The 18,062-nt window shown below is 39.5% G+C and overlaps 1 protein-coding gene across 1 annotated transcript; it reads left to right on the forward strand.

Moving 5' to 3' along the window:
* Positions 1 to 78: 78 nt before the first annotated feature.
* Positions 79 to 14,769, forward strand: LOC121933764 (vomeronasal type-2 receptor 26-like). Its single transcript, XM_042473755.1, has 7 exons — positions 79 to 234; positions 2,706 to 2,809; positions 8,493 to 8,784; positions 8,968 to 9,813; positions 10,492 to 10,719; positions 13,635 to 13,761; positions 13,868 to 14,769. Exons 1-7 carry the CDS (start codon positions 79 to 81, stop codon positions 14,767 to 14,769), a joined length of 2,655 nt encoding a protein of 884 aa, XP_042329689.1.
* The last annotated feature ends 3,293 nt before the right edge of the window (positions 14,770 to 18,062 follow it).

Here is an 18,062-nt window from a genome sequence, read left to right on the forward strand (position 1 = left end):
AAGAATCTGATGAGAGTCTTCAGAGTTTTGGACTTAGGGGCTGTACAAACCGAGTTGAAGCACCAGCAAGGAGGCAGCATGGGGATGTGGTGCCACATGCCCCAATACTGCCCCCGTGCTAGTGTCACACTGCCCAACTGCCCACCTGAACAGTGGGTGGCATCACGGCACTCCTTTGGCATGGTGTTTGCACACTCCACGCTGAAAGGAACACAGAAAAGTGCCACAGCGGTGGTAAGGGTGTTTTTTTGCCAGCTCTAAAAAGAGCAGCACTTTGCTGTTTCTTCTACAGTCGGCAAAGCACCAGATTGGGGCTGCAATGTGCAGTTGCTGTGCCCCCAATCTGGCACTGAAAGGGACACAGGATGCTGCTCTATCGGGGTGGTCTGTAGAGCCCCCATGTTTATGCAATCCCTGCACAAAAAATGTGCATGTAGAACAACATCAGTAGACTGTTAAGAAAATAACATTTGTGTGCTGCTAATGCTTTGTCTTTTGCAAAAAATTCTATTTTTTTTCTCCACTTTATTAGGGAGATACTGTCTTCCTTATAGTCTGAACCCAAGCCATGCAGGGCTTTAAAGGCCATAAAATAGGGTTGCCATAATTGTCCACTAAAACCAGGGACAAAATGTGGAACAAATTCTAGACCAAACTGTAGGACAACTGCAGGACAAAACTCAGCCCAAAATGTAGGATATTTAATAAAAATGGAGGACCTTAAATGAATTCTTCCCAGAAATGGGATGGCAGCTGATGGAGCTGATTTAGCAGGGTGTTATAGGCTTCCTATACTCTGCTTTAGTCACAACCTTCAAAGCTGCCTGTGAGACAGCAAATCCACTCTGAGGTTTACTTTGAATTTGAAAGAAGCTGTCCAAGGAGTTGAACTACTTGGTTTCTGCAGCTTGACTAGATTCTTCCAAAGTCAGGCTGAAATTTCAAAAAGATTTACTATTCCACTCACATGGAAGTTACAAGAACCTACTGGAATCTTAAGAAGATTCAGTACTGTCACTTGCGAAGGGAAAAAAAAAATGATTTTCTGAAGACATAATTAGTGGTAAGAGTCAAGTCTCTTTCTGTGAAACAGATTAATGACAAACATACCGGTACTGCCAAACATACTGGTGAAGAGTGAGCTGTACTAGTTATCAGTGCCATAAAGATTTCTTGTATACTGCGAGAAAGGGAAAGAAACAAATGAGGACCAAGGCAAGTGAGGATTTTGTAACTCAGTGCTTAAGCAACAAACCATGAGATCTGGTTACTGACATATGGGACCACAAATCCAGCCTAACACCCATGAAATCACTACCTCCCATGTGAAATGACAAAAAGTCATTCAAAATCTTTTTCATCTTTGCACTTTTCCCCGGGCCATTTACTGGATTGTGGAGACCAGTGTGAGGTTGAAGAGAAACATTTAACTATGTGCCTATAGCTGGATAAACAATGATGAAGGTATCCTAAGGGCCCTTTGGTAATCCCAGGGGATGAAAGCATTATTGCATGTCTACCTATAGGCAGATATCTTGACACTTTCCCAACCTATCTTCACTGGTCAGTATATGACCATGTCATGAGGTGGCAGACATGAAAAAGGGGGGTCAAGGTGGAGGGGAAAAGAGGTGGAATTTTATGTTTTATCTTTTAGTGCAGGATCTTCGTCCATCTGTAACAAAATCATAGCAGATGTAATGTGTGGATACTCCTCAAATATTTTCTAAACTCAGTTAAAATATTTGTCTGTCTGCAGTTTGACTCTGCTTTAACTGTCATAGCTCTATCCTATAAAATCCTGGGATTTGTAGTTTGTCATGGCACCAGAAATATCTAGCTAAATATCTCACAAAACTACACATCCCAGAATTCCTTAGGATGGAGCCATGGCAGTTAAAGTGGTGTCAAACTGCATTAATTCTTCAGTGTAGATTAAGCTACCTCTGAACAGAAGAGACCTGCACTGACCAGCGGTGTGCCATTCATTTCTTGCCCCTCACAAAAGAAAACTACTTTTCACAGCATTAAGGAAAATATCTTTGTGAATTTTCTCATGCATGACGCAACTTCAAAATCTAGCAGCACTTAAAAACAAAGGCTGAAAACAAAGACTAACAAGACCCAGATGCTAACAATGACCCCGAGGAAGCCATCATCTCCCCTATCATTGTCAAAATTACAGTGTCCATTCTTTTACACAGAGGATTTGCAGGGTGCATTAGCAAGATTAGTAGTCAGCCTAATTGTTTTTCATCAAAGCCCTTACAAAACTATAATTTATAACAACAAAAAATGTATAAAACCTGATTGCTTTCTTTTTCAGCACCATGCAAAAATCAGAATTACATCTATATGTAACAGACAAAGATAATATACCACCATTAGAAGCTAAAGGAAGGAGTCAGGAACTGTCAATATCAGTTTAGGGTACATCTGTTCAGTTGCGGTGCAGAAGCTATAAATCTGGGTAATATGGGATCCTCCATTATTTCACAGAAGCAGCAACAATAGCATTGAGAGGCAGAGATCATGCTGTAAAGGGAAACATGGGATTCTGTTTGTGGAGGAGAAGCTTTCTCAAAAGGCTCATGCTAGTGGCAATATGCATGCTTGTTCTGCTGTGTCGTATCATATGCAAACCACTTTTGATGAATTGCTCCATACCTGATGATCCTCTGCATATTCCTCATGAATTTTACCAGCCAGGTGATCTCATCATTGGTGCCATTGTTTCACAGGTGGCCTTCTTCAATGATGAAGTGTCTTTCATGAGAGAGCCTTCACGGACATTGACCGAACTAACCATGTAAGACACTTTGTATTTCTGAAATATTTGAGTTCATGATCATTGTTTTGCTGTGGCGTGTATGTGTGTGTATGTAATTTGCCTAACATTGCTCCTGATGGGTAAAAATCTCTAATAAATTACCATTCATAATCCTACTGTTATTATTATTATTATTATTATTAACCTTTATTTATGAAGCGCTGTAAATTTACACAGCGCTGTACATGCAATCTTTTTAGTTAGACGGTTCCCTGCCCTCAGGCTTACAATCTAAAAAGACATGATACAGAAGGAGAAGGGAGTGGTGGAGGGAAAGGGTAAGAGGTCCAGCAGTTCCTCTCAACCTCCGAGGCCTGGACCAAGGCAGATGGACTGGAGGGAGGGCAAGGCTTCATAATGGATGGTTAATCATTATCCAGGGAAAATACATAATCACAAGTAGGATAATACATATACAGTACATAGGAATACAGGAAATGGATCGATAAACAGCCAACAACAGAACATCAGATAGTAAGCGACAATTATGCGATGCCTGGGAAGGCTTCTCTGAATAGGATGGTTTTCAGCTCCGTTTTGAAGCTGGTTAAAGAAGTGATGGCTCTTGCTTGTGGAGGAAGAAGGTTCCAGGAGTGAGGGGCAGCAAGTGAAAAGGGGCGAATCCGGGATGGGGCAGAGGAAATCCTGGGCTGAGACAGGAACCCTTGACTACCAGAACGGAGGGCCCTGGTGGGAAGGTGAAGAGAAAGAAGGTCTGATAAGGTCTGATAAGTCTTCATGAAACATTCACATGCTAGATTATGTTCTCATTGAGATTTTCCACGATGCTCCCCTCCATGACCTTGCTCATGTACTTCCATGTCTTTTGAATTTTAAATGTCTCATTTCATATTACTATTTAGAAATAAAACCATGTTTCATTCTTTTCTGTTGTTGGTAATAGTATGCCAGTGCTATTTCTGAAATAGGATGAATTTTGGGTTTATTGCTGAAATGTAAAACAGATTTGGGAGGGAACCAAAATCAATTCAACTTCCCAAAGGATGTATGTGCATATTTGCCTATATTTGCCAGCAGATGTTCATCCTCATAGATGAATGGTTAGTTAGATAGATAGATTTAAAAAAACAACAACAACTTGCATATTGGCACCCAGCTACAAATATGAAGCATCTGCAATATTGCATTGAAGCGTCTGTGGGTTTATGCAAGGTTACCATTTGCATTTTGCCTTTGTAATACCTTTTCTCATGTCAACTGCTAATGAAGATTCCCTTCAATTGCACTAATATGTCTCTGACTTCAGGTAATATGAATGACTTGATATAATTTGCTTAATCACTCCTTACATCTGGTATCATTTATTTATTCACTTCACCACAGAACTGCTGTGAGTGTCAATACCAATCCTCAAAATGATTTAGAAAGGGATTTCTCCTTGCCTTCATCATCAAAATGTTCAGGTCTTGAGATGGGGAATGAAGTTAGGAAGGGTGAAAAATAAAATAAAATAAAATAAAAGGCGAGGAAAAAAAGAGAAGTAAATAAATAAAAAAGAAGGAATAATACAAGTTGAGTCTCCCTTATCCAAAAGTCCAAACTCTGAAATATTCCAAAACTCGAAACGTTTTTCATGGGGGGCTGAAATAGTGACGCCTTTGCTTTATGATGGTTCTGTGTATACAAAATTTGTTTCATGCACCAAATTATTGAAAAATATTGTATAGAATTACATTCAGGCTATGTGTATAAGGTGTCTAGGAAACATAAATGAATTTTGTATGTAGACTTGAGTTCCATCTCCAAGATACCTCATTATGTATGTCTATATAAATGCTGGTATTAAAAAAAGGTCAAAATCCAAAAAAAAACCTTCTGGTTCCAAGCATTTCAGATAAGGGAGAGCCAAGCTGTAACAAGTGACTTTAATTATATTTGACCAGATAAATGCATGTTAGGAATGACAAAAAGATAAGATTTCTGAAATAGCCTTTTTTTTTTTTTTTTTTTTTTAGAAAAATGAGGAAACTGGTAAAAGGATGTTATGGGGAAGTAATAAAAAGGGTTAAATCTGCCTTTGACATTTGGGTTCTATTCAAAACCATATTAACAGAAGATGCACTAGAATACATATCACAGATCAAGAAGGGAAGTTTGAAATCCAGATGATGATGAGTATAACCAAGGATAAGTGTAAAGGAAGAAAAAAAAAATCCTAAAAAAACTGGAGTCAAACTTGAAAAATATAAAATGTGCACAAAGAAAATGCAAGCAAACAATTAGGTATGCAATTTTGGATTATAGTAGTCAGCGCAAAGGAGACCTCCTTCCAGTTTGAACCACAGCCGCTGGTGTCAAATCTTTCAGGATGGGTTTCCAACCTATTATGGATCCATCTGATAGTGTTTCCATCTCCTCCATGTTTAATCAACACATCATGGTAACCTCTGAAATGTTTTGCTGATCCACATAAAGGATACTTAAAGCATTATCACAATCTACTAAACCAGTGACCTATCGTAAACAAAAGATATGAGGTTAGTTTTGGCAGGACAGTTTTTGACAAACCCAGAAAGAGTTGAAGTAAAAATAAAACAGAAGCAAACAAATTGCAACCGGATGGTAACGAAGAGAACTCATATATGATTGCTGATTTTATAAACATGTCTATGAATCATGCTCTGTACCAGTGTTTAATAACATAACAGTAGGTTTAATGTCTGTTTCAACTAAATTGGTGAAAAGTTTTTTTTTAAAAATATGTTTGTTAACCATATAATAAGACCGCCTTGTGAATAAGTATCAAAATGCCTTCTGCTATGTCCTTCTCACTAGATTTGGAGTTTTTAATCAATCATAATAATAATAATAATAATATAATATAATAATATTTTATTTATATCCCGCCTTTCCAATTGCCTGATCAAGGCATGTACCTTTATACATATGGAGGAATATCAGGAGTTCTCAAGTTTTTTTTCCCACTTCATAACTCCTTGGCAGCCTTTTCTATAAATTGTAGCCTTCATGCTAGCAAACCTTTGAATTAATGTAGTTTCTGTTATTTCAAGTGTATATGTTGTAACTGTAAATAATAAGCCCAATAGTGGTATTAAAAAGCGATGGATGATAAAATGAATGGACAGTGTATAAAAACACATGCAGCAATATTTTATAACACAAAAAGTTTAGTGCTTCTTTGGTGGCACATTGTTTTTTGAAATCAGGTTTAACTGATCTGGAACTGCATTCAGTTATGCCGATATTTATTTTTAAAAAAGATATAATAATAATAATAATAATAATAATAATAATAATAATAATATGTATTTGTGTTTCCCGCCTCTCCCAGTGGATCCCAGTTAAGGGAGAGCGCCTCTTCACCAGCTCCATATTGTAAATGGCAAAAGAAAATTAAATATACTGAATTGTCAGAATGCTGTCCCTATTCTCTGCTGATGTAGCGCAACCCACTGTGTACATTTTCCCTCATTACTCAAATCTGGTGTGGGTGTGGTGTGTGTGTGTGTGTGCTTTTATTCTTAGGCTACCCTTCAATAGTTTAGAAATGAAAAACTATGTGCACTTTTGCCAGAGATATATGGGAAAAAACCAGTTTGTTTGACAATGGATTGTGCACAACTTGGTATTAGGCTCCAGTCCTAGTGCGTCAATGCAGACTTATGGTGGAGAAGAAACTGGGTGGGGATACTTAGTGGTGGGGAAATACTTTGGAGATGGTGGTGCGGAGAATACTGTGGGAAGAAATGGCAATATTTCCAGGAAAGGTGTGGTGGGTCTTATAGGGAGAAATGTGGGTGCTCAGATTATTGTGCTGCTTCCAAGTGAGATCTGACCAACCAAATAGAGTGGACTTCTTACTCGATCTGAATGCTTAGACCTGTTAATGTAATCAGATTTGTGTTAGCATTTTTGTCTGCTGTATCACACTGTTGTCCCTGTTTGTTTGTGGTCTCACAGCAGTTTTGAAAGTGAGGAGTAGGATTGTTCTTGCTCACCATTCCTGAAACGAGAAGTTTTGGATTCAATGGGCATACAAGAGTTTCCCAGCTTTGGGAGTGGAAAGTATAAAGGATCTTACTCCCCACTTCAAAAGCAGGAGACTTTGTATGTCCATTGACATGGAAGCCTTCTAGTTTCCGAGGAGGCTGCTGTGTGCAAATTGAGATTGCTATGCACAACTCACACTACAGCATCCAGCTTTGGTCAGGAACAGGAAAAATCGCCAAGGGGTGGTGATGACCAACTTCCAAATGTGGAAGACTGACTGTACTTAAACAGTTAAAACTGACATTATTGGTCTCTGGAATTCTGTGGAAAATAGGGTGAGGAATAAAATAATATATAATAATTAATATAATAATAATATAAATAGCACCCAAAGGCAGATTTATTTTATTTAAAATATTTATTCCTTGCATTCAGAAGTTAGAGGACTCTCTTTTTTTCCCTCTTTGATGTTACCCGCGTGGTTGAGCAGCCACTATCAGGTGGGCCTTACTACTCAAAAACAAAGCAAACTCTCACCTCCTGAGTGGCACCCAACCCCACAAATATTCAGCAATGGCAGAAAGCCACCATGGGATGCCACCATGAGCAAGACAGGTGCAGGTGTGGGTGAGTTGGCATCAAGTCTCATGGACAGCTGCCCTCCCATGCTCTCCTTCCCCCCCTCTTGCTCTTCCTTCCCTCCTTTACACTGCCAGTCAGTGCCATCATCTTTATTCAAGCCACGAGGAGAAAGAGGTGGTGAAAGCATGGAGGGGGAAGCAGGAAGGCAGGTTTGGAAAGGCAGCTGCCCAATTAATGGCACTACATTGAGCTGACTCTCCATGCCACTCTCTTCCCACCCTGTTCTTTGTCTTTTTTCTTTTCAATTTCTCATTATGGAATCTCACTGCCTCCACTATCGATTATTTAACCATTACTAAAAACAACAGCAACCGCTTACTGCTTAATGGCTTGCTACATACCCCAGGTAGTCTTTTGATTCCTGAGCAAACATAGTAGTCCTGGGACATGAGAAGTCCTCCTACATACTGAAAAGTGATTAAAGAGCAGCAAGCAAAGTAGGAATAAATTATCATTTCTTGCAATGGAGGGATATGTGCCATGCGGTCCCTCAAGGGCCTATATCAGGACTGACACTTTTAAGCTTGTACCTGGGGTTGCAGTGGCATAGTCTGGTGGCTGTGTTTGCTAATGATATTAAATTATTTAGAAGAAAAATTGATAGCAAGCACATCCAAAACAATATTTGAAAACTGGGAGGAAGAAGAGGAAAATGACAAAAGAGATTCAGAATAAGCAAGTGTAAGATGATGCACATTGGGGCAAATGTCTGTCTGTCTGTCTATCTGTCTGTCTGTCTGTCTCTCTGGGTATATGTGAAGCTTAGAATTTTCTTTGGAAAAAAGGTTAAGTTACATATGACCAGTGTGCTTAGGACTACCTTATTGGGTTCTTTTTGTTATTACTGTTTGTGTGCAAAGAAATTGAACATAATAAGTGCAGGATGCAGGAATGATCCAAAAACTATTCCTGAGAAAAACACATTTTTCAGATGGTTTACTTCTTACCATTTGATTCAGTGTAATTTGAATTAAGCCTCACATTTGAAAAAAAATATGTTGTTCTTGTGGTGATTACTTGTTAAAAGAATGTGCAATGCTTTTTGCAGATCAGTGCCTAAGAACTACCAACACATCCTGGCCTTGGCATTTGCTGTCAAAGAGATAAATGAAAATCCCAAAATCTTATCCAATCTCTCTCTGGGGTTCCACATTCTCAACAGCTACTACACAGCAAGAATGATTTATAAGGCTACCTTGAGCCTCTTTTCAACACGGCATAGGTTTGTCCCCAATTTCAAGTGCCACAACCAGAACAATCTGATAGCTCTCATTGGAGGATGTATCTCTGAAATCTCTGCCAATGTGGCCATCCTTTCAGCAAATTACAAGGCTCCACAGGTAAGTTGTAGGAAGAGGCACACTATGTTTATTTCTGTCTTTGAGGAGACAAAAGGAGTGTTTGTGTTTTTGAGCTCAAGGATGATTGTTTGCCATTGCTGTAGCTTCCCTCTCCTTTTCCCTCTGATTAAGACTATCTTGTTTTATAATCTATCTGAATTTCCTCCCTAAATTTGATTTCAGCTCACATATGGATCATTTCTGCCATCATATCCTGCCAAACTCCATGCCCCCTTTTTGTATCAGATGGTCCCAAATGAAACCCAACAGTACAGAGGAGTTGTAAGGTTACTTCAGCATTTCAGATGGACATGGATTGGACTCTTTGCTGTGGATGATGACAAAGGAGACAGTTTTTTACAAATAATGGTGCCAATGCTTTCCCAGAATGGAATCTGCTATTCCTTCATATACAGATTACCAAACTGGTCTTATAATGACAACATACCAGATGTATATTTTAATCAGGGGAAAATCTATAACAACTTTACTGCAGGAAAAGCCAATGTATTTTTTGTATATGGTGAAACCCCGTCCTTTGGTTCTTTGAGAGTACTACTGTTTACAACAACTTTCTTGGTATCACCTCCACTGGGCAAAATGTGGATTGTTACCTCCCACTGGGATTTTCAATCATCTATTATTCAAAAGGACTGGGACATAGAAACCTTTCATGGTTCCATATCTTTTACTGTTCACTCCAATCAGCCCAAAGGATTCCAAGAATTTGCTCAGTCAGTTGGACCTTCTTGGAGCAGGCGAGATGGTTTTATCTTGGGCTTTTGGGAACAAGCATTCAGTTGTTCTCTAAATCCTTCTAAGGGGAAGGAGGAGGAGAAACCCTGTACTGGGGAGGAAAATCTTGCGATCCTTCCTGGACCTTTGTTTGAAATCTCCATGACAGGGCACAGTTACAGTGTCTACAATGCTGTCTATGCTGTGGCACATGCATTGCATGCTAGATACAAATCCATTTTGAAGCACAGAAGGTTGGCACATGGATGGAAATGGGCTTTTCAACCATGGGTGGTAATTAAAATTTAATGCTTTTTTTTTGAAGGGGAGGTTAGCTTGTGATACAGAGGGAAAAATGGATGGCAGTTCTGCATAATACAATTACAGAAAATTGGTTTGGTATTGAAAATAGATTTGGAATAATAATTCTGACCATGTTGGTATTTGGGATCTAAACTTGCTAGGTGTAGATCCAGTGAAATCATTGTGTTTTAAGTTCATAATGAGTTACTTCATTGATTCTAATGGGTCCACACTAACCATGTTTAGATTTTAAAATAGTTATTATTCATAACTAATACAGTCAGCCCTCCTTATCTATGGATTTTTTTATCCACAGATTCAAGTATCCTCTGCTTGAAAATATTTTTTAAAAGTATAAATTCCAAATAACAAGCCTTGATTTTGCCATTTTCTATAAGGGGCACCATTTTGTTATGCCATTGTCTTTAATGGGACTTGAGCATCCACGGACTTTTTTACCTATGGAGAGTCCTGGAACCAAACTCCAGCAGATAACAAGGGCCCACTGTATTTTTATTCATAACTGGTTACTTGGAAGGAGTCAACTGTAAGAAAATGACAACTAGAAATACAACATCATTGTATATATGGACTTCAGCTGAGTTAGATCTTTCTGAAGCTTATTTTCAAAATTTTAAACCCCATTTCCCCTTTTTAAATGTTTTCTAGGTCCATCACTTTCTAAGTAGCATCTCATTCAATAACAGTGTTGGAGAGACAGTGCATTTCAACAAAAATAGAGAATTAGTCACCGGATTTGATGTTACAAACTGGCTGATGTTGTCCAATGGCTCAGTGGTTAGAGTCAAAGTTGGAAGACTGGATCCTCAAGCTCCCCTAGGCCAAGAATTAACCATTAATGATGACCAAATTGTGTGGCACAAAATCTTTAATCGGGTGAGTCACAGATATAAATCACTGAGTATATCAAATGACAAGATCATTTATGAGCAAATTTCATTCCTCTGCTTGCTTCTCTGGATGCTGAATTATGCTTGATGGCATTTTATTACAATTCTATTCTTTTAAAAAAGAAACAATAAAAAGGAATGGTGAGGTTAATCATCTTAACTTCATCTAAATTGTCAAATTGTTGTAAGAGACTTCACATACATTTTTGACTTCATAATTTCATCTTTAGGATGGAGAGAGAAAGAGAGAGAGAGAGAGAGAGAGGTCTTGTCTCCCCTGTTGTGCCACTTTCTTCTTTTTGATCAAATTCTCTTGTTAGTAGAATGGTGACATGGAATTCAATCTAGACTTTAAAGGAACTATCCAAAGTGCAGAACTTAATTAGAAGACAGATTTCAACACTATGGATAACTCCTTTAAGGTTTGAAGGGTAAAGCTTGAAATGGAATTTCTGCTCCACTGACCACCAATTGTCATGCCCCTTCTTGAGAGTTCCTCTTAATTGGAAAAGAAACCAAATTTAACACTAGAGGAGTCACTGTAGATGCTAACAGCCAGCCAAATCCTCCTTCTGTTCAGCAGGAAAAGAAGCTGGAGGAGAGACCCCCCCAGGCCCAGAGAAAGGAGGAGGGCTTAAGTGTTAGGCCCAGACCATGCAGATGAAGTGAAAGGCTGCAGTCAAGGCACTGAGAGGAGCACAGCTGTGGAACCCTCTCCCTGAATGCTGCTGGAACCTGGGCATTGGCTGAACATGCTGGCTATAAAAGAAAGTTACAGCCATCAGGTACCCTGCTGAATACAACATCAATCTTCCTCTTGACAGCTCAGCTTATCTAAGTGTACAGACTGATAACCCCTGGACTGTTTAATGACTTGGCTACCCTTAGTTCCTTAGTCCTGACTCTGATTTATGGTTTTGATTCTGGATTGGTGCTGGATACTGCTTGCTCCTGACAATGGTGACTGGTTCTTGGAGTCTGTCCAGCAAAGGCTCACACACTCTGGAACTCCAAACCTTGTCTACAGTGAAGAGCAGGGTACCAATGTCCACTGGTGTAAGCACTTCTCCAGTGAGATATTTTAAGATTTTGGATGTAATTATCTTCCCAGGGTTTAGTGTATTATTATACATCAAACTGTAGAAATCATATTATCCTGGACCTGGAGGCCTTTCTGATCATGGGACCATGGTGTTGTGCCCTGAAATGTAGCTCTCAGTGGTCACTTCATATAAATGAAGTTTAATGCTTTTGAAGATGTTAAAATATGAAACAATATTTTCATTAAAGTTATCTCTGGGTGAAAATCAAGGTTCAGGTTGCATCTTTCCCACCTTGTTAGTCATTCATATATCTGCATGAACTAACAAAGCAATTTCGACGGTCACTTTTAGAGTAGCATCAATATCTTACTATTCAGAATGGCATAAATGAATTCAATTTTAGTCCAAACTAGAGCAGTGCCACTGAATCAATGGAAAGTTGGCAAGTCAACACGACTACAAGTACCATTCGTTTAATGGGTGTACCCTATTTGTAACTAACAATTGAATCTAGGCCACTGATGCATTAATCAAATTTTGAGACCCTATCAATGTTTAATTCCCAAATGTATCTCCTTATTCCTTTGTGTTCACAGCCCTGATCTACCCAGTGTGAGATCTCTGAGAAATATCCTCCTATAGTTTATCTGCTTCCATAATTCTAGACATGTGCTGACTTCTTCTGGCTACAATGACAGTTGCATAACATGGGAGCAGGAGAGATGTTTTTCCTGTGTGTGCAAGATATATGACATTGAGGAGAGTCTGATAGAGCTTGGCTTACCCAGGATGTTATTAGACAAGGGAAATTGGAAGTATAATCCATTGGCAATCTGAACACAATCATGGAGTTTAACATTATTGCGTGATAGACTACCACATGCAATTGTGGGCAATGGGAAGTCAGTCTGAACGCAATCATGGGGTTTCACGTTATTGCATGAGAAGTGATCACACACAATTTTGGGCAATGGCAAGCTATTTTCAGGCAATGGGAAGTCAGTTCGAACACAATTTGAACTAGCAAGTTCACGTGAATGCATTCTGGCCCCACTTTCTTTTCATTCGAAATTAAGAGAAATTCCTCCCATGTGATAAACTCCCCAGCCACAACAAATTGCTATTGGTGGAAAATACATTTTCAAGGTGTGCGTGCTCATCAACAACAAAAACCTTTTATTACAGCCCAGAAACAATCAGGAAACACATTAAATACATAAATGTGTTAAAATAACTCTATAAAACATATAATTTAAAGCATATAATATTTCCTTCAAATATATTAATTGTTAAAAATAGCATGATAATAAAAACAAAATTAAATGTTTATATGAGTTCTCTTTCTCTCTCTCTTTAAATTTACCTTTATTATTATCATCACATGAGCCACAATCATGCATAATATAAAATATAAAAATATTAATGTCATCTATAAAAACAGTCAGGGTCTTAATGGCCAGTGGGCAGAACTACCTGTTGCACAAGTTTAGATATCATAGACTTTCACATTTTAGCAGTGGAAAAGAAGAACTGCTTCTGTTATACTTTTTTATCAGAATCTCCTAGTATGTGCACCAGGTTTCATTTGCCAGACTTGCCTGGGAACTTAATTAGTAGTAAACATGAAATAAATTAGTAAAAGGTACAGAAAAATTGGACATGAGATAGACACTCTTCAGAACTCTCTCCATAAGGGCAAACATATTCCGTATAAGGGATTCCCTCTAATAAAGCAGTGGTTCTTTAATAAATCAGAGGAGATAATATTGAAATGTGCTTTGGTGAAAGTGACACAATATTTTGGAATAATTAGATTTTGTAGATAATAATACTAATCAATGTCCATGATTCTGGACAGGTGCTGCCCCGTTCTATGTGCAATGACAACTGCTATCCTGGCTATAGAAAGAAAAAGAAGGAGGGAGAGAAATTTTGCTGTTACGATTGTGTTTTGTGTCCACAAGGGATGATCTCTCAGCAGATAGGTAGGAAACATGACATAAAGACATATCAATGTAATACAAGGGTAGTATGTGTGCATGTGCGTGGGCACTATATACTATTTAAATGTAACATATTCTTTCTCCACAGATATGGATTCCTGTGTTCAGTGTCCCAAGGAACAATATCCAAATAAGGAACAAACTCAGTGTGTTCCTAAAATTCTAAGCTATCTTGCTTACACAGACTCTTTAGGGATTATTTTATCTACCTTGGTTGTTTTTTTCTCTTTGATCACAGTTATAGTCCTTGGAATGTTTGTGAAGCACAAAGATACTCCTATCGTCAAAGCCAACAACCAGAGTGTCACTTACATCCTTCTCATTTCACTTCTTCTCTGTTTCCTTTGCTCCTTCCTCTTCATTGGGAAGCCAGGAAAGGTGACCTGCCTTTTCCGACAAATGTTTTTTGGCATCATCTTCTCTGTGGCACTTTCCAGTATCTTGGGGAAAACCATCACAGTAGTTTCGGCATTCCTGGCTACCAAACCAGGATCCAGGATGGGGAAATGGATGGGGAAACAACTGGCAAGCTCTATCATCCTTTCTGGCTCCTTTGTTCAAGCAGGCATCTGTATAGCTTGGCTGATTATTTCTCCTCCTTTTCCAGATGTGGACATGCATTCACTGGATGAGGAAATCATACTGAAATGCAATGAGGGTTCAACTGCCTTGTTTTACTGTGTCTTGGGTTATCTGGGTTTCCTGGCCACTGTCAGCTTCCTTGTGGCTTTTCCAGCTAGGAAGTTACCTGACATTTTTAATGAAGCTAAATTCATCACTTTCAGCATGTTGGTCTTTTGCAGTGTTTGGGTGTCATTTGTTCCAACCTACCTGAGCACCAAGGGGAAATACATGGTGGCTGTGGAGATATTCTCCATCTTGGCTTCCACTGCTGGGTTACTGGTTTGCATCTTTTTGCCTAAATGCTACATCATTGCTCTGAGGCCAGAGCTGAACAACAAGGAGCAGCTAATGAGAAGGAAATACTGAGTTTAGTTGTTTGTCTCCTAGATAGATTTTACTGGAAATGCTGAAAATAGGCATGCTGGTAAATTTGCACAGTTGAACATCCTTGCTCAAATGCTTTTCAGCAGAGATGGCTAGGCAAGTCTCACTTCAGATGGGTCTTAGATCTGCCAACACAGAGCCTCACATTGCCCATTACATTGCTGAAGGCTTGACCAGCTAGCATGCAAATCAGGAGATTTGGAATCTATAATAATAAAGGAAACATGGTGGTCATAATTCAGATAGGAATATTTCCTTGCATGTTGTGCTCATTAGATACATAGATGTGCTTTTTCTGATGCTTCACAGTTTGATATTCTTATCCCCACCATGCAGCCCCAAAGCCTCTTCCCAACCTATTCCCATAAACCACCTCAAACAGGCTTCAGTGTGAACTGGCAGGACTGGAGAAGTATCTACCAATATCTCATCTAAGCCAAACACATAGCTGAGGACCTCTCAAGGACCCCAATGTATCTCAGTGCTAATGCCATCATTGTGTGCCCAGCTATGGGGAGGAGGTGTAGACAGAATTTCTTCAATCCTGTATCCTTGCCTTCAAGCACGGATTGTCTGATTAAAGCAGCTTCAGGGCTTTAAATTAAGTCAGGGGCCTGAACAGACAGACCAAAAAAAAAAGCAGCAATAAGAGCAAGTACCAAGAAGGCTCTCTCTCATGTCCTCATAAGGCAATCCTATGATGGTGGCAGGAGAGAGAGAAATCCTTCCCCTGGTGATGGTTTAGTAGCAGGAGTAATTTTAACTTCACAGGTTTTGTATTTTCATAACTCTCTCAGAATTCAAATGCCACCTGTCCAAATAGGTTCAGCTTACTGATACCCTGAATACATTCTCCTCCTTGGCATCATGATTTGCTGGAAAAGGACACGGATATTTATAGTATCCAAATACAGACATTCAAGATTTTGCTTTTCTCAATGCTTGGTTCAAGTATTTATGAGCTCTGGAATTTGGTACCTCAACCGAGGTGTGAATAGTACAGATGTAATTAAAGTTGTAATGATGCAGAAACTTCCATGGGAAATTCAATGTTTGGATGTTTTTATTGCTTAAATAATAAAAGTAATAGTGCCTCAGCTATTAATTCAAAGAATAAAGGTATATGTATGCATATTTGTTTTGCACACACTTGACACTTTACATAAGCATACCACAGTAAGATCACCTAGGTAACTTGATATTTCACATTTTAACAATACTGTTCAAAATCAAAGCAATTTGAATTATTCCACTAGCTGCAGGTGGGAAGGGAGAAAGAGAATTCCATTCTAAAGATAAACACAAGCCATCCTTCTTTGTTAGAAGCTGCCAAAGGAGTTTTATGGTTCACACCACTGATTTCAAGAAGAGTTAGGGAGGGGAAGACTGTTGATTGTGTATTGTATTAATAATAAATAAAATAATAAATTTTATTTATATACCGCTTTCCCAAAAGATCAAAGCGGTTTACACAGAGTTTAAAACCAATTACAAAACACATCATAAAACATTATTATGGTTAATAGTTTGTATCTTTGGGCATTGGTATGTATGGCGGGATACAGACCGCCCCAAAAGGGCGGTCTCCTGCCGCCCTGGTTTGCTGCATGAGGGAACTGCAGTGGACAAACCGCGCGGCTCCCTCAAAACCGTGCGGCTTCCTCGTATCGCAAAAAGAACCCGCAAAAAGCATGTTCTTTCTCCAGCGCGGTTGTGACGCCGCAAGGCACCAATGGTGCACTTGTGGTGTCACAAAGGCGCCGGGATGTGCGGATGCTAGGCGTCCGACACGTCAAAATGGCGGTGCCCATATGTACAGGGTGCCACCATTTTGATGCCCTCGTCACATGCGAGGGACGAGTTGTGTCTGGAAGCGCTGCCCCTTGCACGTAACAATGGCACCCATAGGGCCCATCTGTACAGCGCCAAAATTTCTTATACTTATCACTCCCATACCTCCACCCTCATGTGCTCATGCAGGAAGCACAATAAGCTCAGAAGTTTTGGTGGTTGCTGCCATGCCTTCTAATGTCAGATCCCATGGAACTTTGTGTAAAGTACACAATGAGATGTGGGGTTTTTACTACCATGTTTTCCCCAAAATAAGACATTGTCTTATATTTATTTTTCCTGAAGAAGACACCCTATGGCTTATTTTCAAGGAATGTCTTATTTTTATTAAGTATGGCACAACAATCTACATTTATTCAAATATAGTTAAGTCATCTTTTTCTGGAACATTGTCATAACTCTCCAAACCTGGAATTCCATTCTGAATTTCTTGCAACTCCATTTCCTTTAGAACCATTGGCCCCAATCTTTCCGCTTCCTTCCCGCCCCCTTCCATTCCACGCTGGGCCTATCACCATGTCTTATTTTGGGGGTATGGCTTATATTGTATAAATGCTTAGAAATCACGCTACAGGTTATTTTATGGGTATGTCTTATTTTTGGGGAAACAGGGTAGGTCCTATGCAGTTGCAAGGGCTTTCAGGGCTGCAATCTACACTGCAGAAATAATACAGACACCATTTTAACTGCCATGTTTCAATACTATTGAATCCTGGGATTTTTAGTTTTATGAGCTATTTAGTCTTCTCTCTCAGAGTGTCACACAAAGCTACAAATCCCAAGATTCTATAGCATTGAGCCATTAAGAGGTATCGTGGTTTATCTATGTAAGGAGCTCAACAGACCGCCCCTTTCCTAGCCGGATCAAAGCCGTGGCAACCTCATGCCATGACCCTGATCCGGCCTTTCAAGGGTGCTGCGGCTATATGGCATCCTTTCAGCATTGCATCATCTGGACACAACACCAGAGGTGTGCCATGACACCACAAGCCATCTGGAGTGGTGCTCAGCATCAGGATGCCCTGGAGGGTGGAGGCAGGCACACAGCATCAAGACGCTATGCCCCAACTCTGCCCCCAAGCTGGCCTTTCAGGCTGGTCTGGACAGGGCCTAAGCTAACACCCTTGGATTCTTAGAACATTCACACTACTGGATTTTAAATTCAATATGTCTCATTATAAAGACACAATATTATATTCTTCCAGTTTTTATTCTCATGAGCTGCTCCCTAATGTACAGCTCTGGCCTGACTACAATGATGTAGCATTTAGGGGAAAAGATGCAACCCAGCAACCCAGCACTGGAGGACATGATAGAAAAAAGTCTCCACAGCCACCATGTATTTCCCCTTGGTGATGACGTAAGCTGGAAAAAACAGCACCCAAACACTGAAAAACACTAGCATGCTGAAAGTCATGAATTTA

The sequence above is a fragment of the Sceloporus undulatus genome, chromosome 6 (assembly GCF_019175285.1).
Source record: "Sceloporus undulatus isolate JIND9_A2432 ecotype Alabama chromosome 6, SceUnd_v1.1, whole genome shotgun sequence".
Taxonomy (NCBI): Eukaryota; Metazoa; Chordata; class Lepidosauria; order Squamata; family Phrynosomatidae; genus Sceloporus; species Sceloporus undulatus.